At 38.6% G+C, this 27,352-nt stretch overlaps 1 protein-coding gene across 1 annotated transcript in view; it reads left to right on the top strand.

The window, feature by feature from the left end:
• COL24A1 (collagen type XXIV alpha 1 chain) overlaps nucleotides 1-16,174 on the top strand; it is a 353,333-nt gene extending 337,159 nt beyond the window's left edge. The window contains 5 exon segments of the mRNA XM_078155798.1: nucleotides 1,031-1,096; nucleotides 1,781-1,949; nucleotides 5,298-5,407; nucleotides 12,696-12,911; nucleotides 14,696-16,174. Of these exon segments, the coding sequence (XP_078011924.1) occupies nucleotides 1,031-1,096; nucleotides 1,781-1,949; nucleotides 5,298-5,407; nucleotides 12,696-12,911; nucleotides 14,696-14,842 (708 nt within the window). The 3' untranslated portion in view covers nucleotides 14,843-16,174.
• Nucleotides 16,175-27,352: the final 11,178 nt, after the last annotated feature.

The raw sequence follows: 27,352 nt of genomic DNA, 5'->3' as shown, positions 1-27,352 counted from the left end.
CTATGAGTTCTTCCATCCTTTTGTATAGGCTACACTCTTATCTCCCCAGTCACATACTGAGTTAAGAGTCGGGAGGTTTAACCAGTCTGAGGAGAGACTGCTCCAACTTAAAACATCATGTTGGGGCCCCCAGAAGTCTTTTTTTGTATCATTCAATAATTTTACAGAGATGCCTGAGTAATCAAAGTTTAGTTTAAGTACCAAAAGTTACTAATAAATTGAGAGAATTGCTGAAAGCAGTTTCCATGATATGAGTTTCCAAGAAGACAAGCAGTATGATTATTCTGAAACCAAGTAAAAGTAGTGGTTGACTTGGGTGTATGCTAACTCAGGATGTTCTACCAATTCATAGCTCCTTCCTTACCACCTTGGTTTCTCAGCCCATTACAAAAAAAAAAAAAGAATTGCTCAAAGACTTGAGTTGTACCAATGGTTCTGTTGAGTCTCTAAAAATATCTTTTATTAAATACAGTGGTAGATTGAATTCTTTCTGTATTATTTCTTTTGGGAGTAATGGCACATTTTCCTACTTACCAAAGTTGTTTTTAAGACCACAAGAGTATCAGGTTAAACTAGTGTGGTGACTACCTCAGGACAGTATTATTTTATTCTGCTTTCCTTCCAAGAATGCAACTGTTAAAAGGTGCTAAAGTTATTTATTCTTCACTTTACAATTCATTAAAATGAGGATCATATTTCATTCCTCTTCCACTTGGGTAGCTCTTTCCCCCATTTTCATACACTGTGGACAAATAGTTTTTCATTTAGGAGCTGTAATTTTATTTCTTTACTAATTAAGAGACCTTTGAGATTTGAGCGAAGGCAATATGTTGTCCTTTCAGAGAGCCAGGCATGTCTGCAAGAACTGTCGAAACATAAGCTATAAACCCCCACCCCCCACCCCTGTTCACCCCTATCAGATAATATGTCTGGTGTCCTGGAGCAGCACTGCCTCAAGAATTTACAGCCTCCACTTGGAGTACTCCATGTTGATATTGTTGATGATCTGAAACGGTTTTGTTTTATGCAGAAACAAATGGATATCAATGCTGCTATTCAAGCCTTGATTGAATCAAATACTGCACTACAGATGGAGGTAATATATTTTGCTTTATTTACATTGGCATGCAGAGTATACAAATTATAGAGAGTTATTTTTTAGGAGGCCAAAATGTGGCTTCATCACAAAGATTGTATTTAAAACATATTGAAAAATATGAGACTGCTTTTTCATGGAAAAAGTTAGCTGTTTCTAACGTGATTAAACACAAATGTATACAGAGGATGCTTTTTAAGAGAACATTTTTCCAGCACAATCTTTACATTGTTAAATGATTTACTATTGAGGAATTTAGAATACCGTGGTAGAAAGAGTTAGCTATTCTCCTAAAAAGAGCATTGGCCACCATTGCTTCTTGGCTTTCTTAATCAAATACTTACCAGACAATAAAAGATCAAAAGAACATACCAGAGTAGATCTAGCACTTTCCCCCTCTTTCCATTCTTGTCTTAGATTTTTTGCAAACATACAAAATGAAACCTTTGGGAAAAGGGAGGGGGAGGGAAAAAAGTGTCATTTCAACTTTTTAGTGTTAGGTGGGTGTTAATAAAATATATCCACATATTTTTAAATTTTCTTCTGCTTTACATTTGCCTCCCACATGATTCTTTCCATGCTATGGACATATTTCCTGCCTGTCTGTGGTATGTGTTGATCATTGGATTTAATCTTCTGTGATGGCTGCTCCACAATAATGTGATCATCATGGTGGCTTGGCAGAGCTACCAGAATACCGAAGTGACTTTACTGGACCACAGCGCAGAAATATTCAAAACTCTACACTATCTTAGTAATTTACTACACAGCATCAAGAATCCTCTTGGCACACGAGATAACCCGGCTCGCATCTGTAGAGATCTGCTTAACTGTGAACGCAAAGTGACAAATGGTAGGTACGCTCAGTTTTGTGATGTCATTAAGACTTTTCATTGCTGGGTTTGAAATTTGAAATAGCCCTTTTTCCAATATTCATTTATACCCTAGCAAGTAGCATTTTAACATGATGAAAGGATATTATCTTTTTCCCCTGGATGCTCTTCCTGGGTAATCAGAGGTGTGACAGTGAGGAGCCTCACAATTCCAACTTCCAAAGAGAGCTTGCTCGCAATAGTAGCCACCATGTCCAACAACCTCACTAGCTTGGGCCAATTTCCAGGCTCCTTGCCACCCACAAATACAGGGAATATCTTCCTTGTGCCTTTGCTTGCAAAGAGAAAATGAGAGAGGGAAAGAAAGAGACTGACTCACACAAAGAGCTAGTTAACAACAGAAGAATCAAGTGATACTTTTTTATCATTTTTACATATAATTTTACTATATTTAGCATAATTTATCATATCTGTGCAATGTACTCTAAGTGCAAATCATAACAAGCATATATTGTCATTTTTCTTTGAAATAAAAATTTTCATCCTACTAGCTCTAGTACATGCAAATGCACTGTGTCAATCGAGTCCTCCTTTAAAAAAGAAATATCAAAGATGGATTCCTATCTGTGCTAACTTCTACTCTTAATATGAGGGGTAAGGAAAAACCAATCAGAGCACCAGTTTCAAAGGGTAACGTTGGTAAATGTAGTTAGTCCCAGACATCTGGTGAGCAGCCACTGATGAGAGCATTACCCTAGCTGTGCTATATGCAAATCTGCTCTCCATCTGAAGCTGCAACACCTGCTAATTAATCATTTTGGCAGAAACTTCAATGGGCCCAATCTGCCAGTTTGAAACAAATATTTTGACAAAAATGTTCTGTAGTGTGGATCCATTTTCACATTTGCATCTATCAAAATATTCCTTCCCAATATGTGTTGCTTACCTTACTGCCAAAGGAAGTGAGAAGAGGAAGGACACTGAAGATAAATTTCATCCATTTCCTAAATTTGACTGACAATAGAGATTGTCTTATAGGCTATTTCCAAGCCTTCTAGCAGATAATGTTATTCCCTAATAAATAACGAAAGTGCATATCACCAGAACTTTCTGCAAAAAAAAAAACAACTTCTAGATTTCCTTTCTGTACAGCTTCCTAGATCATTAATGGTATGATGTCATCTTGGAAAGAAGTTTTCATTGGAGCATCCTGCAGCTCTTTGCTTGGCCTTCTGTTGCTTATTTTTTTTTTTTATCAATAACTTGAGTAAAAACACAAAGGGTATGATTATCAAATTTTCAGATGACACAAAACTGGGAAGAATAGGTAAGTTTGTTGGGTGACAATCAGGATTCAAACAAAATAGCCTAGAAGATTGTGCTAAATTGAGTAGGATGAAGTTTAATAGGGATAAATGTAAAGTTCTACACATGGGTTCAAGCAGTCAGTTTCACAAGTACTAGACGGAGGAGGCGTGGGTCAAGAGCTGCAAGTGAAAGCGATCTAGAGATTTTTGAGGACTTCATGCTCAATATGAAGCATCAGCATGATATGGTGACCAAGAAAATGAATGCAATATTAAGGTACCTTAAGAGAGGTATAATGTAAAGCACTACTTAGTTTCAATTCCCATTTGCTCCGCATCAGTCAGCCTGCATCTAGAGTACAGTGGTCCATTCTGGGTGCTGCTACATTTTATGAAGGATGTTGATAACTTAAAGAGTAACCAGACGAAGGGAACCCAGATAGTAAATGGCTTAGAATTGAGACCATATCAGTGTCAGTTGAAAGGACTCAGTCAGTTAAGCTTGGAAATGAGAAACAGAAAAAAAATATGAGCACTGACTTCAAATATTTCAAGGACTGTCATGTGAAAGAGGATTTTGACTTGTATTCTTGACCTCAGAAGGCAGAACTGGGACCAATGGATGCAAGTTGAGAAAGCTTTATGAAAAGAAAAATCCCCTGACAATTAGAGCAATCCAAAAGCACAGATGACTGGCTTGGGAAGTTGTGGGTTCTACCTCATTAATAAATTTCTTGAGTATGTTATAGGTGGAATCTTTGTCCATGTACAAGCTTCAGTAGATGAGTTCCTTTACCAGTGGTTGTTGTTGTTCAGTCATGTCCTACTCTTTGTGACCCCATGGACCATAATAGCATGCCAACACTGTCCATGGAGTTTTCTTGGCAAAGATAATGGAGTGCTTTGCCATTTCCTTCTCCAGTTTTTTTGCGGGAAAGAGTTAAGTGACTTGCCCGGGGTCACACAGCTAGTTGGTGTCTGAGGTCACATTAGAACTCTGGTCTTTCTGATTCCAGGCCCAGTATTCTAATCTACTGCCCCACCTAGTGCCCTGTCCGTTTTATTTGTACCACTAGTAGATCTTTTTATTTCTATAATCTCATGGAGGGTTCTTTCATAAGCAGGCAAGGTAGTGTAGTGAGAGAGTCTGGACATAGAATCAAAAGCCCCCAGGTTGAATCGAAGTTCAGACTCTTTTTAGCTGTGCAAATGTGGACAACTCATTAAATTACCCTTCTCCTTAATTTCTTCATCTTGAAAACAGGGATAATGATACTCCCACTGCCTACTTCATGGTATTGTGAAGAATGTGTTTTCTAAACCTTGAGATATTTATAGAAACATGAGCTATTCAGCAGTAACTATTATTGACATGTTATTAGCTGTACTTAGAGTAGAAATATTTATACATTTGTCTTAGTGGTCTACAAAAATAACTTCACATTTTTAACCAAAATGTTCTTTCTTTAACTCTACAAGGTATCCCAGAAACCTTAGTGCAGTTTTAAGCTATTTAAGCTTAAATTATTCAAGTTTGAAATATTAAAGCTTCAACAGCTCTGGGACTTTGCAGACATACAGTGTGATGATCTGGCTGAGTCTACTAGCAGGCAGCATGGGATAATGGGGAGGACCTAGACTGGAAATCCAAAGACCCAGGTCCTAGTGCTGGCTCTACTGCTATTGTTTGTGGCCTTGGGCAAGTCACTTAACCCTCTCTGTGGCTTGATTTCCTTATATATGGAAATGAAGAGTGGTAGACTAGGCAAGTTCTAAGCTCTCTTCTAACTCTCTAAGATCTCTGATGAGATGAAGATAGTTTTAAAACACTGTTTTCTGATTCCTTATGATGATTTTTCTACATTCATTTTATTAGTAGTACATTCTCTTATTACTGGATACAAACATATCTGTGAACATCGGAGTTTTTGGAATGTGACTGTTTCCCAGAAAAATAAGACTGCAATGCAGTATATTAAAAACACCTTTCAAACAGTCTTTAAGAATGTTTCAAATACGTTTTAGTTTAGTTCACTCCATTTTTTTTCTATAAATTGACAGGAAAATACTGGATTGATCCAAATCTTGGGTGTCCTTCAGATGCCATTGAGGTTTTCTGCAATTTCAGTGCTGGCGGTCAAACATGCTTATCTCCTGTGTCTGTGACAAAGGTATGCTTCACATTCAAGAACACAAGGCCAGACTTTTTCTCAGGCTCAAACATCCAGATATTATTGATATAATGATCCTTTATTGCAAATGAAGACAAAGTTCTGTTATCCCAAGAACTCAAGAAATAAAATTATCTGATTTTTTAAAATATCTATTCCAGGTAAGTAAAAAAAATCCTTAGTATGTGGTTATGTTTTTGGCAAACTCTATTGATGGTTTTTAATAAATAAGCATGTGTGTATATATGCATGAATACACATATATGTATGAGTATATATATGGTTTTTAATAAATATTTGTGTATACACACACTTATGCATGCATGTATATGCACACGTGGGTGTATACACATATAAACACACACACAAACATATGTGTGTGTGTATTGTTGTTGTTGGGAAACTTTCCATGTGGAAGCCACTTTGTCTTAGAGAGTTACTTGAAGTTCTGAGAGGTTAAATAATGTAATTATGATCACACAGCTAACATTTCCAAGGCAAGACCTGAACCCATGTTTTCCTTACTCCAAGACCAACCTTTATCCACTAGACCACGCTTGCTGTCATATGATATATATATATGTGTGTATAATATATGTATATAATATATATATATATATATATAATATGTTTTATGTATACATATACCTCTATTAAGTATGTAACAGTTACAGGGCTTGTCATCAGTGACTAATGACATAAATTTTAATGATATTGATGTCATTACAAAAAGAATCTTTACACAAAACCTACTAATATTGAACACCATACATAAAGTAAAAGGCAAAAACTAACCTTCCTTGGATATCATTAAATACTGTGTCTTAAGTGTTTTTTCCTTCTAGCTATAAATTAATTATCCTGTAGGTATTAGGGATTCTCTAATCTACCTTTGACCATATATTAAAAATATTTATGAAGCAAAAAGCTTCATTCCAAATTTAATATGTTTGGATTAAATTGAAGAAACAAATCCTATGTTTATCTCTCTTACAAACAGATTTTCTAGAACTTCTTGTGCCTAGGTATTTGAGTTTCACACTGACAGAGAAGTCTTTCTTTGAGAAATATATCATCTCTATATTCTTTTGGCTGGCCCCTGGTATAACATACCACATTCATCTTTAGGGGCCTCTTTCAAAAACAGTCCCTTTGGCTTGTTTTCTCAAGATTTCCTCTTGGAACATCAGAATTTGGTGTGTCTCTCCCCCAAAGAGCCCCAAGTAAACACACTCAAACTAACAAAACAAAATAGTTTTTAGTTAGCCTGAAAGAAGCAGCAGGATGGCCTCTGATCTGAGGACCCTGACAGGCAGGGAAACCCTTCCCCCTTTTTTGGGGAGCATCAGACAACCCTTCATTCTTGTGGAGGTATATAGGTGCACCTTCCCTTGGACCAGTAGAGTCCATTAGTAAAAGAATATGTCTGGGATGCTCTACAGTGCACATACTCCAACTTCTAGGTGCATGTGATTTCCTATAAAGGCCATGTGAATGAGCAAGCTCCCGGCTTGGGTGTAACTCAGCTTTCCTTTTTGTGTCTACCTCTATTTCCTCTTGTTGCCCAGATTCCTGTTATTCTCCTTCTGTTTTGTGGGAACTCTTCCCTCCAGTTCTCTTCCCCTAAGGATCAATCTTGGTCTCCACTCTGAATCTTCTACCTCAAAAGTTGCTCTCTAGAGTTCTGACCTCTTCAACCTTAGAAGGACTTCTCATCTTTGACACTCTCTCCTATGGAAAAGCTAAGAATTCAAATGCGTGAATTCTGTCCTTCCTAAGGTATCAGCTACAGTAGGAAAGTAACAGGGAGCTAGCTGCAGCAAATGTAGACATAGACACACAGAGACAGATCAGGCTGCATGAAGACCTTTAGAGAGTAACCTATTTGTCCAAGTGGTCTTTACAAGGAATCACATGCACCAATAGTGGTCTTTACTGTTGGCTACAGCAACAAAGTTATGGATTTGATCAGTGCCAGACAAAGGCCTTACCTGGGATGGTGTGGGAGTTGGATAGGAATGGGATGGGACAGCGCAATGTCAAGAGAATCCATACCTTGACCAGCTAGTCTTCAATTTATAAAGGGAAACCACACTTCATCTGCCTAGGAGATAGTAGACAGAGAGAGGGTCTTGGCACATCCACAGCCATACATTTCTGCTGCACGTGGATTGGGACCATTAGTCAAAAAAAAAAAAAAAGAACAGTAACACGAAAATGTATGGCCATTAAAAAAGAAAAGCTTTTCCTTCCAAACTGAAACGTACAGCCCACATCTCTCCCTAGCAATTGCTAGAAGGCAGAACTAACAATGACCTTGCAATACTTTGGGAGGTTGCTCCATTGAGAAATCTTGACAAAGTGTATCTCCATTATTGACCCCCAAAAGCTGGAGTAGAAGGATTCAGGGAATTTGCAGTCTTTTGGGATAATGCTAAGTCAACGTGACAGAGGTTTTCTTATTTTTCCCTCTGACTTATCCATGTCACCACCCTCACTTCCCTGGAAGTCTGTAAGTCATTGTGGATAGCAGGATGAGGATAGAGGGCCCAGTTCTCCAGTCTTTCTAGTGCTTTTAATGACACTTCTGAATGGGTACAACTGCTGTGGTTCCTTCCTCCTACCTTGTCTTTAAGTTTTCCTTGTTTCCTTGTTGTTATTCTTTCCCCTTCCACTTCCTTTGCCCTCCTTTTCATATCCTTCCCATTGTTCTTTCTCTCTCATCTCCCGAAAATCCAAAGTAATGACCAGGAAGAGAAAGGGGTCTGCTTAGGAGTCATAGAATGTTACTCAGAATCCCACCTCTGTCACACCAACTCAAACTCTTGTTCTTTCTCTAAAAGTGTCAAAGACAATAAAATTATGCTGTTTTCCCCCGGGACAAAACTCTCCAAGTCAAAGCTAGCCAAATGTTAATTGTTCTGCCTCCTGCGGCAGCGATCCCTAGTGGTCTTAAAGCAAAGGCATACTCATGCTCACTGCTTGTCAATAGATGCATTGTAAAGGGGATTTAATAAATGTAATTTCAATATTCTTTAAATGCCTTGTATATAGTAGATATTTTGCTAGGTGCTTGTGATCAAAGACAAAAAGGCATCAGTCCCTGCTTCCAAGAAGTTTACATTCTGCTGGGGGAGGGTGATTGGACAAAAATACAAGGTATACACAAGAAAGGAAATGCCAAGAGTAGATAGAGTAAATAGGAGAGAAGAGGGTTCAGGGCTGAGATTTGGAAGGTATCTTAATTTATTTAGTGGTAAGGAGAGGGATGATGAACCAGCAAAGGAAACTGAGGGGGAATAGCCAAAAATACAGGGGATTTTTCAGGAAGAACTAAAAGGGAACAATGTCACAGAAATTGAGGGGGGGGTGTCAATAGTGGTGTCAATAGTGACAAAAGCTTCAGAGGAATCAAGCATGGTAAGAACTGAGACAAGGCCATTGGAGATCAAAGAATAAGAACAGTGATATTCTAGACTTACTCTCTCTTCTATACCAGAAAAAGGTGCCTCCAGCCTCTGCTTGTAAATATTCAAGGAGGGGATGAGGGAAGCTATCACCTCTTGAAAGGCCAACTCCATCTAGCCCTCAAAGTTCTAGGGTACCCCTGTGGGGTTGGGGGTTCCCCTCATTAACCAACAGTGATTGGTGCTTTCCATTTAACTGTTTAACACCAATTAGCTTTTACATAGGGATAATTGCTACAAAGTTATAGCAAGAACAGAAGTACAAATATTTTTGCCAATACCTGGGAATACACTTTTATCTCAACCACTTCAGTCTGTGAGGACAGTGGGCTCAACCTTAAGACAGTTTCTATATAGCGTTTGCTGCCAAGAAATTCCCTTATAAAAGCTATATGGCTGATACATTAATCAGTTTTCATATCTACTACTGCTGGGCTAGGTCAAGCAGGTAGCTCTAGACCTAATTCTTCTATCTTTGGCTTCCAGCAAATCCTAGCATGGACTCCAGTTCCCAGATCTCCTATGGCTTACTAGCCTGACATTTTGGAGTACACGAGGTTGTAGCTTTCTCCAATTTCCCTTTCCTCAAAGAAGGAAAGAGTAGATGTAACAGAGACAGAAGCAATATCACAGCCATGAATGGTCGGCTTTGTAGCCCCAGTGGGGAGATAAAAGCCTGAGGACTCTATCATACCTTCTCCAATACTGTTAAGTCTGAGAAGAGCCAAAGACCAGTGACTGGCCCTGGTAACTAATGCCTTTGGAATGCACTCCCAATCCAGCTAGGAAACCAATTAACCTTTCTTTTCCTCATCTCATGGTTAGTTAGCAAACCAGAACCATCTACCAAACATGTTCCAAATCAGGGCATTTCTATTACATGTCATCATAGCTTTCTGGAAGCAGACTTGCAGCCTCTTCCATATGGAGGATTGCATCATCCTCCCCACCCTACTCCCTTATAACAAATCATGGAATTTGAAAGTTGAGATTTCAGCACCAGCCTAGTTCAACCCATACAATCAATAGCCAAAAAGCATTTCTTAAGCGCTTACTATGTGCCAGTCACTGTGCTAAGCACTGGGGATATAAAGAAAGGTAAAAGACAATCCTTGCCCTCAGGAAGCTTAGATTCTAACGTGAGAAATAACATGCATATAGCTATATGCATACATGGTATATATGAAATAAATTGGAGGGTAATCTCATAGGGAAGGCACTAAGCTTAAAGAGGACTGGGAAAGGTTTCTTGCAATAGGTCAGATGTCAGCTGAGACTTGGAAGAAAACAGAGAAGCTAGGAGGTGGAAAAGAAGAGAAGAGAATTGTAGGCATAAAGGATAGCCGGGGAAATGCACTGAATGTTATAAAAAATGTTTTTAAGTGAAGAGTAGGGAGATGGAGTACTTATTTAAGAAACCGAAGGGAGGCCAGAGTCACTGGATCATAGAGTACGTGAAGAGGAGTAAAGTGGAAAAATAGGAAAAGATAGGAAGGTGCCAGATTCTGAAGAGCTTTACAAGCCAAATAGCATTTTTTACAAAAGGAATCCCCGCTAATTACATGCTTAACAAATGATTGTCCAATCTCTGCTTAACAACTTCCAAGGAAGGGAAATCACCACTTCTTGAGGCAAATTATTCTACCATTTAATTGTTTTAATTGTAAAGAAGTCCTTCCTGGCATCAGCCTAACTTTGTCACTTAACTTCTACTGGGGCAGTTAGGTACATAGAGTACATAGTTGTTTACATGTTGTTTCCTCCTTTAGACTGTGATCTCCTTGAAGGCAGAGACTGCCTTCTACCTTTCTTTATATCCTGGTACTTGGCACAGTGCCTGGAACACATTGACTGACTTATCCATAATAGATGAGATTTTCAGCCGTTTCTTCAAACTCATTTGGGTGTTTACACCTCTACCCAAACACCTAGTTAAAACTTTTTTCTGACAACCTCACTCAGATTCCTTCCAATTATCTCAAGAATGCCACGGCCTTCCTTCTACCCAGGACCAGCCCTGCCATTTTCACCAATTTTCCCCCCACACCACCCTATCAATTAATGTGAACATTCTGACACTTAGCTTTTCTTACCTTGCCAAGGTTTCCCAAGCATCTTATCTTTAAATTGACTCTAAGTCTTCCCAAGTCCTTAGGATTTCCCTTATTCTCTTTAATCTTTTTATGTTCTCCTTAATTAAGTCTTTGAATCTATTTCTCTACAACCAGAAAGTAAACTCTGGAGCAGTACCTGGACCTAAAGATTGTCATTCAAAATATTCTCAATTTCTCTCTCCCCAAATTCAAATTCTGACCAAATTCATTAGTCCAACCCCTTCAAATTCACCTAGATGATTTTCTTTTATTATTCTACTCAAGTTCTTCTTCCTACTCTTACTCTTTCTCCCACAACCTTCTGCAATACAAGCCAGAAGTAGATCATTGATGACAATGGAAAGATCAGTTTCAGTCAAATTTTGGAATCCCAAGCCAGAATGCGAGATATGGATTGGTCTAGGTCTGCAGTGTCAAACTCAAATAGTTTGCAGTGTAAAGTCAAACAGAAATGGAGACCGTTTATTGGTACAGTAAGGATCACTACAGAGACATATTGACTGGTTATCTGTTTTCTTGCATTCATAATTAGAATGTTCACATTTTCTTGCATTTCTTGCATAGTTATTCCCCCATTTAATTGTTTCCCAATTGCATTCTAATCTATTTCTGGAGGGCAATTGGGAGTCTTGTTGACCTTACATCTCTGTCTCTTTGATGCCTCTGGTCTTGGTGACCTCTGAGGACTCTTCCAACTCTGAGATGCAGTGGTTATCTGTGTTGTTGTTGTTGTTGTTGTTTTGTTATCGACTCTTCATGACCCCATTTTTTTTTTGGTTTTTTTGTTCGTTTGTTTGTTTTGGCAAAATACTGGAGTGGTTTGCCATTTCCTCCTCCAATGTATTTTACAGATGAGGAAACTGAGGCAAATAGGGGCAAGTGACTTGCCTAGGGGCACATAGCTAGTAAGTATCCGAGACATATAAACATAAATGCATAAAACAGTGGCTAAATTCAAACTGGCTATCTTGCTCTTCCTTACACATGACACTCCATCTTCGTCTCTATGACTTTGCATTTTGTTTTCTGTATTAGAATGTACTTGCTCTTCACCTCCCCTTAAAATCTCTACTTTCCTTCAATACTCAGCTCAAGCTTTCATACAGTGTTTATTGATCACTCTTCTCTCCTAGCTATTATTATTATATTATTTATTATTATTATTATATTAATATATTATATTATTATAGCTTTCCTCCAAAAATTACTTTGTATTTATTTTGTATAAATTTTGTATGTTCTTAAATATAGAATATCGCAAAAGTCTTGGTACAGTTTTAACATATTGAAGCTTAAAACTGCACTAAGACTTTTGGGACACCTTATATGAACGTGCTGTAATTAGAATGTGAACTCCTTGAGGGCAGGAACTATTTCACTTTTGTTTGGGGATCTTTGGAGCCCAATACAGTACCTAACACTTAATAGGTGCTTAATTACCCCTTGTTGATTGATTGAAATGGGATTTAGATTTGAGGGAAGGGAAGAGATCTTAAGAAGTCAGTAGCAGGTCAGCACTGCATTTTGTACGCATGAATATAATTACTTTAATGCCCAATTATTCCATTGTGAATTATAACCACACATTTCATAAAATTCCTGGAACAGATGGATAGTATCCTGCATTTTTTATCCTCAACTTGCTATAACAAACAAATAGTTCAATTGCCACATCTCATAACATCAGTATTATTTTCATGAAATTAGTTGGAGTTTGGAATTGGGAAAGTCCAGATGAACTTCCTTCATTTACTGAGCTCAGAAGCCACCCATATCATCACTATTCATTGTCTGAACACGCCAGTATGGACAACTCAAAGGACTGGTGCTCCAGGATCACCTGTTACTTTCAAGGGATGGAATGGCCAGGTCTTTGAAGAAAACACCCTACTTGAACCAAAGGTGCTTACAGATGACTGCAAGGTAAGGAAGGAGTGAGATGACATTTTTAGAGTTGTTCAAATTACACTGAAATAGGGTCAGTGATCAATTTATTTCTTTATTCAAGATGAAAAAGCTTTAATTTAATAATTTAAAAATTAGTGTGAACATGAGATGCCTGGAAATTTATTTCTTTTAACTGTACTGTGATCAAGGAAAATTTGTTTTTCTCTAGACTAGTCGAATAAGAATTTAATGTCAGACATCAAGTAGATGAAACAGTTGAATTCAATTCAATTCCATAAATATCAAGTTCTTGCTTTGTTTAGGGAATTGTATCAGGCTTCATAGAGACAATGGAGAAAAACAGCATAGTACTTACCTTCAATGAGTTTCCACTCCAGTAAGGAAGCATTTCAGGCATGGGTTTTTCCCTCTATTTAATGCAATTGACTTATGACCATAAGCTTTTCCATTTCAATATATGGAAGAACATCCTAATAATTAGAACTTGCCAAAAATGGAATGGGTTGCCTTGGAAACAGTAAATTCACCATTACTATAGGTTCTCAGAGATTTGTGACCACCTGTCAAACAGAGATTTAACTAAGGGTCTTGTTTTCTGACACTAAGTCTTGTGATTTATTGAAATGTGTCTTATAAAATCTGAACTATAAAACCATTGCTTCATGTATTACACAGTTTGTTATGGTGGAAAATGCATTGCGCTGAGAATCAGGGGTCCTGAATTCTATGCTGATTCTGCCACAAACAAACATTGTAAACTTAGGCAACTTTTGTCACCTCCCAGAGTCTTGGTTTCTTTGTTTGTCAAATGAGGGTTTTATATTAGATGATCTCTAATTTCTCTTCCAGATCTAAGATCCCAAGTGTATCTTGTTCTTTCCTACATCAATGGCTTTGCTGATGGCATTCCACCCCTTCACCTGAAATGCCTTCCCTTACATCTCTATTTACTAAACTTCTATCCCAGCTCAAATATACTTCATGAATGAAGCTTACTTACAAATGCTTTTTCTCCCATTTCTGACCTCCTTTAGGACTACCTGTCTATCTCATACAGATAGGATTTGCCATTTACTCCTTATACTATAGTTAGTTAGGGACATATCTTCCCAATTGCAGGTAACTGCCTGAACATCTGGGACCATATCTCATACTTACTGGTAATGTCCATGGTGCCTAACACAGTTTGTTGCATATAGTTTTGTTGAATGAATGAAGTTAACCTTTGGAAATTAGGCTTATCCTTTTCATTCTCTGCTGAGTTTAATTTCACTGAATTATAATCACAGGCCATTGTATTAAGTATTTGAGGTCCAGATGAGTGTTTAATATAAAAATTAAGAGGAGAGAATGAACAAATGGGAGATCTATGGAAATCAATTCTTTTTAAATGAATTATGATAATTTGATTAACAAAATCTGTGATTGTGGTGACTTTGGGGCTTCCAAGGAATAGGAAGACTATGAAATGATAGTAAGACTATTCAGTTGCAGTCAGAGAAGCTTTTCATCTTGAATAAAGAAATAACCCAAAGAAATAGTGGCCTATGAACAATTCATGTTAAGGAATGGAGCCTCTTCTTCCTCGCTAGTCAGCTCCCTGATAACTAGAAAGCAGGAGTTGGAGCTTGGTCTGAATGTATGAAGGTGAAAAGCAAAGAAAACAGTGAAGGTTGGAGAGGAAGCATCAGGAGATCTCAGAGTTTCCATTTTGTGAATATCGAGAAGTCTGGATTTGCTGATGTTAATTATTAATGAAAAAATTGCGTATGAAAACATGTCTCTCTGTGTATTTACAGATTCAAGATGGCAGCTGGCATAAAGCAAAATTCCTTTTTCACACTCAGGATCCTAATCAGCTCCCAGTGATTGAAGTGCATAAACTTCCTCATCTCAAAACGGGACAGAAACACTACATTGAAAGCAGTTCTGTATGCTTTCTCTAAGGACTCTGAATCAGTTCAGGATTCAACCTGATTAATGGCCAGGGAATTGTTGCAAAATGAAAAAAAAAACATACAGATGAAGATCATCATTAAAAAAAAATTATGGGAAATGTGTGAAACAAAGCATTGGCTATAGCTTAAGAATCTCAGGAAGAAAAAGACTTCCTCCTAAGAAGGAGAAAAGGCATTTTTTTAAAAAAAAGACTATGATATTGATAAATATTTAATTTTTTTAAGAAATATATGCTGATCAATGCTTTCTTGTAGAATTCCCTGGGACTGAAATTTATATATGATTATGGAATTCTTCAGGGTCTCTTGTGTTCTTAACCTATTTGACAGCACTGTAAAAAGATCCCCTACAGACAGCTGGAGACATACAGTACTATGGAGCAATACTGGCTAATGCTCCTTAATGTGCAATAGCTTCTGTCTGAGAATAAATTAAGCCACCGTTCATTAAGTCTTATTTTCCCCACCACTAAGCTGTATTCTGGTCCCTAGAGGGCATGTACATCTTAGCCAAGGGTACACTACCTCTTACGTGTTGCCTGTTTGTGTTGCACGGTGCTCCTTCAAACCTAGGGTGCTTCGGGCTTTAGTATCGAGTATTCAGTTCCCATCGTCGTTGCTATCATTCTTTAAGGCTGTATGTACTGGTTACATCAAGATACATTTTGGTTGTTAGTACTTATTTTCATTTGTTTGGTCACACGCTTTAAGAAAATCGTTATTTATGTGAAATCCTTGTTCTTAAAATTTTTTTCTTTTGTTATGGATGTGGACTAGAGATTAGCACATTGTATCTTGTGCAGGACAGTTTGGGGGAATTTCTTCATTCTGTTTTTATTTTTAAAACCATTGTAAAAATATTTCAGAACAGCTACATACAGTAGTAGGTTTGGGTTTATAGTTTCTGAATTAGAGTTAACTATTTTAAGCACCCATGATCATCTGAGATGAGGCTTTGTATATATGTTTTTGTAACTTTTGGAAATTGTTAATACAGCATATATTTTGAGTTGCTGCTGTTTTAAATTATAACCATCATAAATATTTTTGCATTCTAGAAATTCCATGTTCTTGTTGCATTCTTTGAGTCTGTTTCACTTTTTTTCTTAATCTATTTGGGGCTAAAAGAATTCACCTTTCCAGGCTTTAAAGCAATGTCTCAGAAAAAAAGGGCTTTTACTGTTTGAAACAGGTTACAAAGCTCATAACCCTTCCTCACTGCCAGAAAAAATGTTCATTTGGAGCACAAGAAAAAGATGATCCTTTTCTATTTGGGAAAATGTGTTCTGATGTTATTAACGTATGTTTAGACACAGTAAGTCACATTTACCCAAATATAATAAAAATGTTCTTCAAACCATTTTTGTTGATGGGGTGTTTTCTTCCTTTGTTACCATGTCCTTTCACGAGTATGTGTTCCAGGCCCATTGACCATCTCTGATACCTCATCTTAGCACGGAGATGATCTTCAGTTCCCAAAAACTATGCCAGTGGAACCCAAGCTCTGGCAAATCCTACTAAGCTAAAAAGTCTTCAAGTAAAAGCTCGCCAAAAGGCCTGTCATCAAAGCACTAATCATCTTAGCCAAGCATGGAAGGCTTATCACCAAAATGCTGGCCATCTGGTGGCACTCTGTTGTGGCTACAACAGCTTATGAAATCATCTGCTAAGGTATGGAGGGGGTGCCATCTTTGTCTGCAACAGGATACCTGTGTTAATGAAATGTTGTTTGTGTGCTACCTGGAGAAGATATGTTCAACTAAAAAAATGTCCGTTGTGTCTTGGTACGTAAGTGGCAGACATACAAATTCTATTCTTAGTCTTTGCACAAACAAGAGTATGACCACTGGGGTCATTGTCCTCACTAAAGGGGGAAATACTGTAACTTTGGGGGGAATTTTCAACCTTGATTCCACAGGAGTACAGGGGGAATCTCTAACCAGCCAGATATACTGACTAGTAGTCAAATAACTTCAGAAACTGAATGAAAAGGAAATGGTAAGTTTATTCTAAGCTAGCATAGAGAACCACACTCTGGAAAGTGACTCTCTGAACAAAGGGTTAATCTTGTTTTAAGTTGAACTTGTACATCTAGCCCTCTTTACAAAAGTGGTTGTTATTGTCTGGAGCTTCATGATCCCAAGGACCATGCTATCCATGGGGTTTTCTTGACAAATATACTAGAATGGTTTGCCATTTCCTTCTCCAATGGATTAAGGCAGATAGAGGTTGTGACTTACCCATGGTCACAACTCTAGTTAGTGTCTGAGACCAGATTTGAATTCAAGTCTTTCTGACTCTAGGTTTCACATTCTATCCACTGAGCCACCTAGCTGTTTCCTTACAAAAGTTACACAGACAATAAGCCAACAAGTCAACATGCATTTATGAAGTCCTTACTATATGCCAGATACCATGCTAAGTGCCAAGAATACAAAAACAGAAATATAGTCCCTACTCTTAAGAACCTTACATTCTAATGGGGGAAGACAACAGACAATAAGATGCATTTTGTGGCAATTTCAGTCCAATAGATAATTCCTTTTAAAGGAGTGATCAGAACAGAAGAAGGGGGAACCAAATGGAGAAAGGGGAACATTCATGGGTGACTACGTGTCATTCAGCTGGAAGGAACTGTTATCAGGTAGAAAGACAATCTGTGCAAATGCAGGAATGGGGAGGTAACCATACAAGGAGTTTCATCATTATTATCAGAGCAATTTGTTCCAAGACAGCAGAGGGAGGGTAGCTTACAGAAAGTACTATAACTGCAACTGTCACCTCTATCCAAGGCCACCAAAAAGGGAGGGCAGATTGGCAATGGGTTTTCCAACAGTGATTAAGGCCACCTGTTCTTTCACTTGACAAGTAGCACAAAAGTGAGTTCTAAATATGAGAAACAATGCTGATATACATATATATATATATATATATATATATATATATATATATATATATATATATATATGCAAGTATATAGATAGAGCATTTGCTAAATGCTTACTATATGCCAGGCACTCTCCTCAGTTCTGGAGGCAGAGATGAAGAAGGTAGGTAAGCATTCCAGCTATGAAGTCATAGAGATAGGAGACCAGTGTCCTGTAGAAGAAACAGCAAGCATATATTGTTGATGGTATCCTAAGGCAATTAGCTGGGACAATAAGATAATCATCCTTATTTGGAAGTGAATTTTGATGGTAACTGTATACTTTCTGATGCCAATTTTGCTACAGATGATTTTAGTGAGCGGCTGCAAAAATCCAAACCCTGGGGAAAATTTTAATGTTATTTTGCCATGGCTTGGATTGGTGGTCTTACAAGGGGCAGAAGATGGAGACTGATTTTAAGCTTTATAGCAGCTACAGACTTTCCTTTTCCTGGCTTACCACTTGGCTTATTAAAAGAATCCAGTAAGGAATGATTGAATTGTAGCTTCTTGGAGAAACTGTTGAAACAATGATGAATTGACTGCATACTCTATTTCTCCTTTCTGTTCTATCGCCCTGTTCTATAAGTCACATGGTTCATTTCTAAATTTTTCTCTGTTTTTGTCTGAGGTCATATTTGAACTTTGGAAGATGAGTCTTCCTGACTCCAGGCACTCTATCCACTGTGCCACCTAACTGCCCCATTATCGTGTGATGTCTCCTCAAAGACTATGGCCTCCTAGTTTCTCAAAATCAACTCCTATAACCAACTCCTTCACTCCACTTCAGACACACCCTGGACCTCATCATCAAATACAAATATTCCACTTCCATATTCAAGGATTCTAAAATTCTTCTCTCTGACCATAGTCTCCCATCATACTGTTTCTCGACATACCTCATTCCTCTGACACTTTTCCTTTGTCCTTGCTTTGATTTTCAGTCTCTTGAACCCTCAGAACTCTTTCAGGCCATCACCCCCACCCTAGTTCATTTTCCTGATTCCCCTTAATGCCTTACCTCTGAACTTATGCCCAACTTATACTATACCCTTCTTGTTTCTCTTTATAGAGCAGGAACTGATTTGCTTCTATTTGTATCTCAAGCACTTACTACAGTTCCTGGCACATAGAAGGCATTTAATGAATGATTGCTGTCTGGCTGACTACATGGAAAGGTCAGGTTGAGCTCTTTTACTACATAGCAAGTGGGGATACAAGCTATCATACCTTAGGTGATGGGAGTAGAAAGCTAAGAGGTGTCCCTACTAAAGAGCTGATTCCCAGTGGGAGAGCAGCTCAGTGACCAGAGATGCCTAAACATGGTGCCCAGCACAATGACATTATCATAAAATATATGTCATAGTAAGAATTAGTTACCCTGGTTAATCATTGGCCATGTACCTATGTGTACGACCTCCACACATGTGCTCTGACCAGAAAAGTTCCTGGTGTATCTCCCTTCCCGCAGTTTCCTAACCACTTGTATATATTCCATGTATATTCCTCGGTTACATGAGCTCTCTGCATGGGCCCCTTCTCCCTCAAGCAGTTTGGTAACCTGTGGGAGAGTTTTTACGTTACTTGTGCATGAGGAAGGAGATGGAGGGCTGGAGTGGAATCTTTTATTGCTACTTTATTTGCTTTGCTGTTTGATTAAATATCTTTTATTTTGAACTAATTTGTCTACTGTATGGCTGGTAAAAAGTAAGCACATCATAGTGAGCTATGGCTTTGAGTGGTCACTCACAAATAGTGTGCCCTGAACCTGAGATAATATTGATGCAAGTCCGTGTGTGAGAGGGATTGTTCCAGAGGCTGCATATATGCTTTTGTTTGCATCTTCTTTAAATGTGTTTTCTAATTCTAAGTCTGTCGATGAATTCTCTGAGCCTGTGTCTCAAGACATTGGTGTCTAACTTTTTCTCTTCATTGCTCCTCTTTATGTTGTCAGAATTTCATTCCTGAGACATTCCTATGCCTCCTGGGATCACTTTCCCTTTAGGATTTTCAGACAAAGTGGACTATTTATCCTTTCTCTGAATTATTGGAAGTCTGCTCTCCCAAATCCAGGTTACACATTAGACTATGCCCAACTTCCCTTTCCTTCTTGATCAAAAGTTTTAAGTGGTCCTTTCCTACACCCCCCACCCAAAGATCTGATCATATATATCCTTATAACTAGTCCCCCTTATTGGTGATAATCTAATCCAGAATGAAGTTTCCCCTTATTTGGTCCTCCACTTTGCTTCTCTCTATCTGATTCCTGGGTTTCTTCACTAGAGTATCTTAAGGTGACTATCCTCTTTATACCTATCATGTTTCCTTTGAATAAGATATACCTTTCTAAAAGAAGACATAGTTTAGTTATAAGTCTTTTCTTACCAAGTCTCATCTTTATCTACGAGATTAAATTTTCCACTTTTCAATAGGATTTCTAGTTCATTTTGTTTGTTATTTATACTTTGTGCATTGTTGTATAGACATCTAAAGCCGAGAGTTTTATTACTGGCATTTTCTCCAATTTTTTCTGTAGTGAATATGCTCTCTGGACTTACTCCCTTTAGAGAGAAGCTGGCTGCATTTTCTCTTAGGGTTCTAGGGGTACCCTTGAGGGGTTGGGATATCTCTCTCTAATGCCTTTGTGTCGAGTCCCAATTCCAGTGTGGTACCCCACATGGAATATTAACTGCCATTATCTAGTGGGTAAGTTCTATTTAACTAATTAACAACAATTAGTTTTTACAAAGGGATATTTACTTCAAAAAATATGGCAAGAACAGAAGTACAAACAATTCCCCCCTAACCCCTTAGGGGCACACTTTCCCCTATACCACTTCAGTTTCTGGGGATAATCGGATCAGACTAAATGTAGTTTCTAATAACATTGGTCCTCCCAAGTTCCTCTTTGAATGCAGTATCACAGCTGATGAATCCTCATCTCAGCTACCATTATGCTGAATCCCAAAGGTTACTCCTTGCTCCTTGGGGTATCCATCCTAGACTGGCTATAAACTGGAATGGACTTGATTCCATGAGTAGCTCACTCTCCTAACCTTTAAAAACTCATAAGGTCATAGTAACTAGATTAATTCCTTCATCACAAACAAAAAAACAAACACTAAGTCAAAACACTGAAGCCTGTATTGATGGGGCCACATGTCACCTCAGAAAGAAAGGACCCAACACCTCTCCAATTAAAACATTACCTCTCACTGGATGTGAATGGCCAGGTAGAAGCCATGCTAAGAGATGGGACATAACCAAGAAAAGAGAACTACCTCAAAAAAGGACCCCAAAGCTCCATGTCCTCTACTTCTGTCAATCAAAGAAGCTGCTATGCATGCACTACATGGTTGTAGAATGTCTATACATACTCTAAGTCACTATAAGGCACTTTCATTTTATGTTATCATGCCTTTCCTGGAAGAAGGCTACCCAGCCCCTTGCACACCCAGGGATTTATATCAGTGGCATTCTATGCTTGCTCATAAGGTTAGTTCTCATTATATCTTCTATGAATGCTTGGGAATCTTGTTTTCTATTTTTCTTCCTACATTATGGCTCCTCACAATGATATTTATCTTGATGGATGCATATGGAAAGTTTTCTCCTTTTCTATTTAAAGCTCTTTTGATTAGATTTACAAGACTCCAGGTTGGATTTATATTCTTACCAGCCCTACCAGTTCACTCCCCACCATCCAGACAGATGGTTATCCTTCTTATGTTGTTTCAAAATAATAAACCCCATCTTGTTAACCACCTATTCATTACCCAAATGTGGCTCCTGTCTTTTCTCCTGCAAATGTCTGAGTGTCTCTACTGCTAAAGGGGCTGAAATTCTCTGAAATCTAATGTGTTTGTAAGTAAAGGCAGTAAGCAGAAGAATAATATGATGTTTTCTATGAAAGAGAGCTGCTTTAGAGACAAAAGACCTGGATTTGAATGCAAGCTTTGCTATTCAGTACTGGTGTGACCTTAGTCAATTTACTTCCCAAATTTGGGACTCAGCTTTCTCATCTATAAATGGGAGTGGGAGGGAGAAAAGCAATAAGACTAAATGATATTTAAAGTTTCTTCTAGCTCTGAACATAAGATACTTTAATAAATACTAATGGGGTTTAGCAACTGGGAGCAGAGAATTCCTTTATTAGTTAGACTGAATCATAAAAATTTAGTTTCTCTTGTGGGAAGCAAAATATTTTCTTGATGAGTTTGAGCAGCCAGGGGATGCAAGAAACCAAAGACCAGGGCGATCACTAATGTCATCAAAAAGGGATGATAAAGTGGCAGGCCTTGGTGCCCATTCCCTGTCCTGGCATGAATGTCCAAGTTTAACTTTCCACCCCAGACCAGCAGTGTTTAGAGTTCGCAAATAAGAGGAAAGCGCATGTTCGATGTGCAGAGTAGGGCATTTCTGTGAAAGGACCAAGTGTAACTTTTTCCCCCTGACCTTGTAGGTAGTTGGCTGTAAATAGGTGCAATGAAGTCGTTGTCACCTAGAGCTGGGTACATGGTTATGCAATCTGTATGCTTTGGATTCAAAGCCCTTGTGTGACTCAGGACCATAGTAGAAAAATGGCGCCATTATTATTACCTCAAGGGGGCAGAAATTTATGGGCAAATTGAGCTGACACCCTGGCAGGGCCCTCAAGTCTACTCAAAAGTATAAAAAATAATTCCAGTAACAATCCATTAAAAGTGATTTTGTTGGATGTGCATATCTGGACTAGTTCATATCCAGTATGTAAGAAAAAGGTGTTCTTTTTTCTTTTTTTAAAGTAAATACTAACAGATCAGATTCATGAAGATGATTTACTTTATGAATGGATATAACATATATGGATTTCCATCAATACGAGGGGAAAAAAAGTTTCTTGGACCTCTATCAATTTGACAATCAATGGGAATATTGACATTTCCTGGTTAGTCAACAAACTAAAATTAGAACATAAGACTTTTCAAATAACAGCGATAAATCAAATATTCTAAGATTGCATATTTGTTATATGTGCGATGAGAATATATTTTCATCACATGGTCAAAGTTCCGGAATACAGCTACTTAGAGTTTCATTTTTAGACGGGTATTTATTAACTTTTTTTTCCCAATGTGTCAAAAAAAGATGAAGACACAAATGCAAACACTGCATAAGAAATTCAGGTTTTATGTCAGCCTGGATGTTTTCACACTTTCTGATTTGGCCTTTAGAACAAGCAATGGTGTAGAATAAAATGGTAAGGAAAGGTTCAAATATAGCCTTCTTTAGCTTGAAATATAATGTCATATTGCACTGTCCAGTAGTTTGATACTAGAAACAGATATGGGTTTATCAGTTGAATTGATGGTCAAGAAGTTTGCACATCAGTCTCACTTCCCAGACAAATTGGATTACTTGCCAACTAGATCACCACAAGTGTTCTAGTGACTTTATAATCTACTTTGCAACTTCATACTTTAGATTATCAGGTCTTATCACCTTCCCTTCTGCTGGGCCTTTCCATCCATCCAGAATCAGAATTCAGTTGTATATACCATCTCCCTCGCTTAGTGCCTCCTTGAGAAAGAGGACTGTCTTGTTTATCTATTTATAGCCCCAGTACATAGCACAGTACTTTGCCCAAAATAAGCTATTAACCAATGCCTTTTCTTTCATTCATTTGTGGGATCATAGAATTTGGGACTGGAATGGACCTTAAAAATCATGTAATCTGACTCTTCATTTTACAGATGAGAGAACTGAGGTCCATAGAAGTCACACATTTAGGAATGCACAGAATTGGGATTCTTCCCATCTGTATGACTCCAAAGCCCATGTCTTTCACCATATACCACACTTCTTTCCCTTGGGTCAAACAGCCAAAATGGTGAAGTCATTATAGTTTCTGTTCAATGCCACCCCCTCCATTGAGCAGAAGACAAGAGAAGTAAAATTAGAGAACCATTCAACTGAGAAAGGTCTGAGTGTCTGCTAGCTCAATATGAGCCAAAGGCACATGATGGCAGCCAAAAAAGCTAATTCAAAGGAGACTTTTGTCAAGATGGCTAAATAAGATGTCGAGGCTAAGTCCAGATCCCTCCATCACTTCAAAGCAGTGAGAAATAAGCCATATAAAGTAAAAGAACAACAACAGAAAAAAGAGAGAAAGATAAATAATTCATGACAAGGAAAACCTCCTGGAAAAACCACCAAAGAGATTGAAGGAATTGAGTAAACAAGTAGGAAGCTGCAAAACAAGGACTAAATTATATTGAATTTAAAAAAAGGTAAGGAAAAATCCCCAGAAGAGAGGGTTGCAATTTTAACAGAGGATATAAATCCTAGAACCCAAAGTTGTGACTAATGTTAAGAATTCCACGCGCTTGGGTCCCACTCAACAATGGGAAAATGGCCAAAAATATATGATAACTCCATTTAATTACATCTAATAGATATTTATTAAGAGTGTACTATTTGTAAAGCATAGTGCTAGGAGCTATTGACACAGAGGAAACAGTACCTGCCTTCAAAGAGCGTTTAGTCTCCTAGGTAATTTGGAGGAGGGAGATCAGGAAGTGGCACCTGAGCTCTTAGGAGGTGATGCCTAAGCTGAGCGTTGACTGAAGCTAAGAATGCTAAGAAACTGAGGTGATGAAAGAATGCATTTCAGGCATAAGGGACAACCTATGTGAAAGCAAAGAATTAGAATGTAGAGTTTGGGTAACACTTTGGCTGGAATATGGGCTGCTAAGTGGCGCTATAGTATATACATTGCTGAGCCTGGAATTGGGAAGGCTAATCTTCACGAGTTTAAATCTGGCCTCAGACACTTACTAGCTGTGTAATTCTGGACAAGTCACTTAACCCTCTTTGCCTCAGTTTCCTCATCTGTAAAAATGAGCTGGAGAAGGAAATGGCAAACCACTCTAGTATCTCTGCCAAGAAAACCCCAAATGGGGTCACGAAGAGTCAGACACAACTGAAAACGACTGAACAACCATTGACTGTAATGCAGAATATGTGAAGAGGTGTACCAAGAAACAAGTCTGGAAAAGTAGGCTGAACCAGATGGTTCAGGGTTTCAAATGTCCTGCTGAGGACTTTGCATACTATCCTCTACACAACAGGAAGCCACAAAAAACTGTTAAGTGACCGGTGTCCTGGGAAAAGTACTTTGGTAGCTGTGTAATTGATAGATTGGGGTGGGGAGAGACAGGAAACAGGGAGACCAGTAAGAAGCCTGTTATAGTCCAGGTGAGAGGTGATGAAGGCCTGAACTAGGGTGATAGCTATGTAAGTGGTGAGAAGGGGCTGGATGTGAGATACGTTGGGGTGAGGTGGGAGGGTAGAATGGATAAGGTTTGGCAACTGATTGGCTATAGGGAAAGAGAGTAGGAAGGGAGAGTAGGAAATTCTGAGGTTTGATGATTAGGATTGTGGTGTCCCAAACAGAAATTCCAAACAAGGAAGTTTAGAAGAAAGGGTAGGCTTAAAGTGGGGGCAGGGGGAGCAGATAATGAGTTCTATTTTGGACATTTTAAGTTTGAGATGCCAATATAATATCCAGGTGTAAATGTTTAACAGGCACTTTGCGATTCAGTACTGAAGTGCAACAGTGTGTATACACACACATGTTTGGGACCCATCTGCATAAACATTGAACCACTGGGAGCTCATGAAATCAAAGAAAAAACATCGCAGAGAGAAAGGTATAAAGGAATAAGCCTTGGAAAACATTCAGGCTTAAGGAGTGGGGGACCGATGCTGAGCTGGCAAAAAGGATTGAAAAGTACCTGCCAAATAGGTAGGGGGAGAACCAGAGAAAAAGTCTAAGAAACCATGAAAGGAAAGGGAGTATGGGGGAAGGAAGGTGCCCAAAGAAGTTGCAAAGAATTCAAATAAAATGAAGTCTGGGAAAAGGTTATTAGGTTTAGCAATAACAGGTAACCTCGAAAAGGACAGCTTCAATGGACTACATTTGTAGTCCAAAGCCACATTGCATGGGACTTTAGAAGGAGATTGGGAGTGAGGAAATAGAGGCAACTTTTTCTGTGATTTTGGCTATGAAAATAGGATGTATATCTTTAAGAATAAGTGAATGAGTAATGCATTTATTTTAAGTACTATGTGCAAAGCACTCTGGTAAACACTGGGCATATAAATAGAAAAGATAGCCCTTGCTCTTAAGGAGCTCACATTCTAATAGGGAAAACAATACATATGGAAGGTTTCAGCTGCAAATCAGACAAAGTTCCCGTGGTCTTGAGGGTACAGCTGGCATTTCAGCTGATAAAATATCAATTTCTGGTGTTCAACTAGTTAACAGTTCATATTTCAAAAGATGTAAAATGTCTTAGGAAGGAAAAGTCATTACAGTTGAAAGATATCAGGAATGGAGGCTTCATGGAATTCTCTTTTAACTCCATCATTTTACAAATGAGGAAACTGAGGCTAAGATAGTTTACGTGAGTTACCTAAAAAGTCCCAAGTAGTAAATAGCAGACCTAGGATTTGAATTCAATTCCTCTGACTCCAAATTCAATGTTCTTTTCACCTCACCAAACCCTTAGCCTAAATAGACTTCATTTAGTAGTTGATTGAGAGCCGTTGGAGGTTTCTCAAGACGAAAATGACTGGAGCCAGAGCTGTATTGTTTAAGAAAATTAATCTGGCAGCAATGTGTGAGAAGATCTATCTTCTCTCAGCTTAGGACTTAACAAAAACAACTAATTAAAATTGGAAGCTAGTCTATGGGCAATTTTCTTCTTCTCAATCAGTCTTCTCCTTCTCTACAGATACTTCCATAGACCAAGGGATCTCAGTATCTCAATAACTATTTATTGGTCTACATATGATGGGGGGATGGGACCTAGACCCATAATTTTCCTGATGTACAAAGCCTACAGATACGGAAGCTCCCTTTTTTTGCACCTTCCCTTCAAGAAGAGAAACTGGTGAGTATGAATAAATTATTGAAAATTTACTAGGTGCCAAGGACAGTGCTAAGTACACAGAAATCAATCCAAAAGTCTTCAAGGCTCAAGTCCTAACTAGGGGAGTGCAGCACGATGGCCAAGGAGGGGCACTTTGGTTCGGAAGTTACTGGGTGTTGAGTGGGGCCTTAGGGGACTAGAATGGCCCATATCTTCCGGGGGGGAAAATGGCGGAATTGATTTGATTATAGCTCCAGAAGCAGAGAGGAAGGGAAATCACACAATCACAAGACACTGTTGAGAATTCTAGGCTGTCCCAGAAAACCTATCAGAAAGGGGGGAGGGTCCTGACTATTTATTGATCTACATCTGACTAGGGGGGAGGGGAGATGAGGCCAAGACCCATGATTTTCCTGATAGAGGTCCCTCTGCCAGTGCAGGGTAGCGCCTTCTCTGCCAGGAGGGGCTGCATTGATTAATTTGATCACTGTTCTCAATGCTAGCATTGGGGGAAGGGTGTACACCGGAAGTGGTCAGAGGGATCTGGCTCCCAGCTAGATCTGGGGACAGTCGGAGCCCAGGGTCGGGTCACAGGAACGGGTCCGAATTGGGGGAGGGGAGGAGGAGGCCTAGGGAAGCATCTGGGGGAGGGGGCAG

This window comes from Phascolarctos cinereus, unplaced genomic scaffold (assembly GCF_003287225.1).
Source record: "Phascolarctos cinereus isolate Bilbo 61053 unplaced genomic scaffold, phaCin_HiC Scaffold_5;HRSCAF=322, whole genome shotgun sequence".
NCBI lineage: Eukaryota > Metazoa > Chordata > Mammalia > Diprotodontia > Phascolarctidae > Phascolarctos > Phascolarctos cinereus.
The sequence above is the reverse complement of the archived record's forward strand: the minus strand, read 5'-3'. Positions and strand labels throughout refer to the sequence as shown.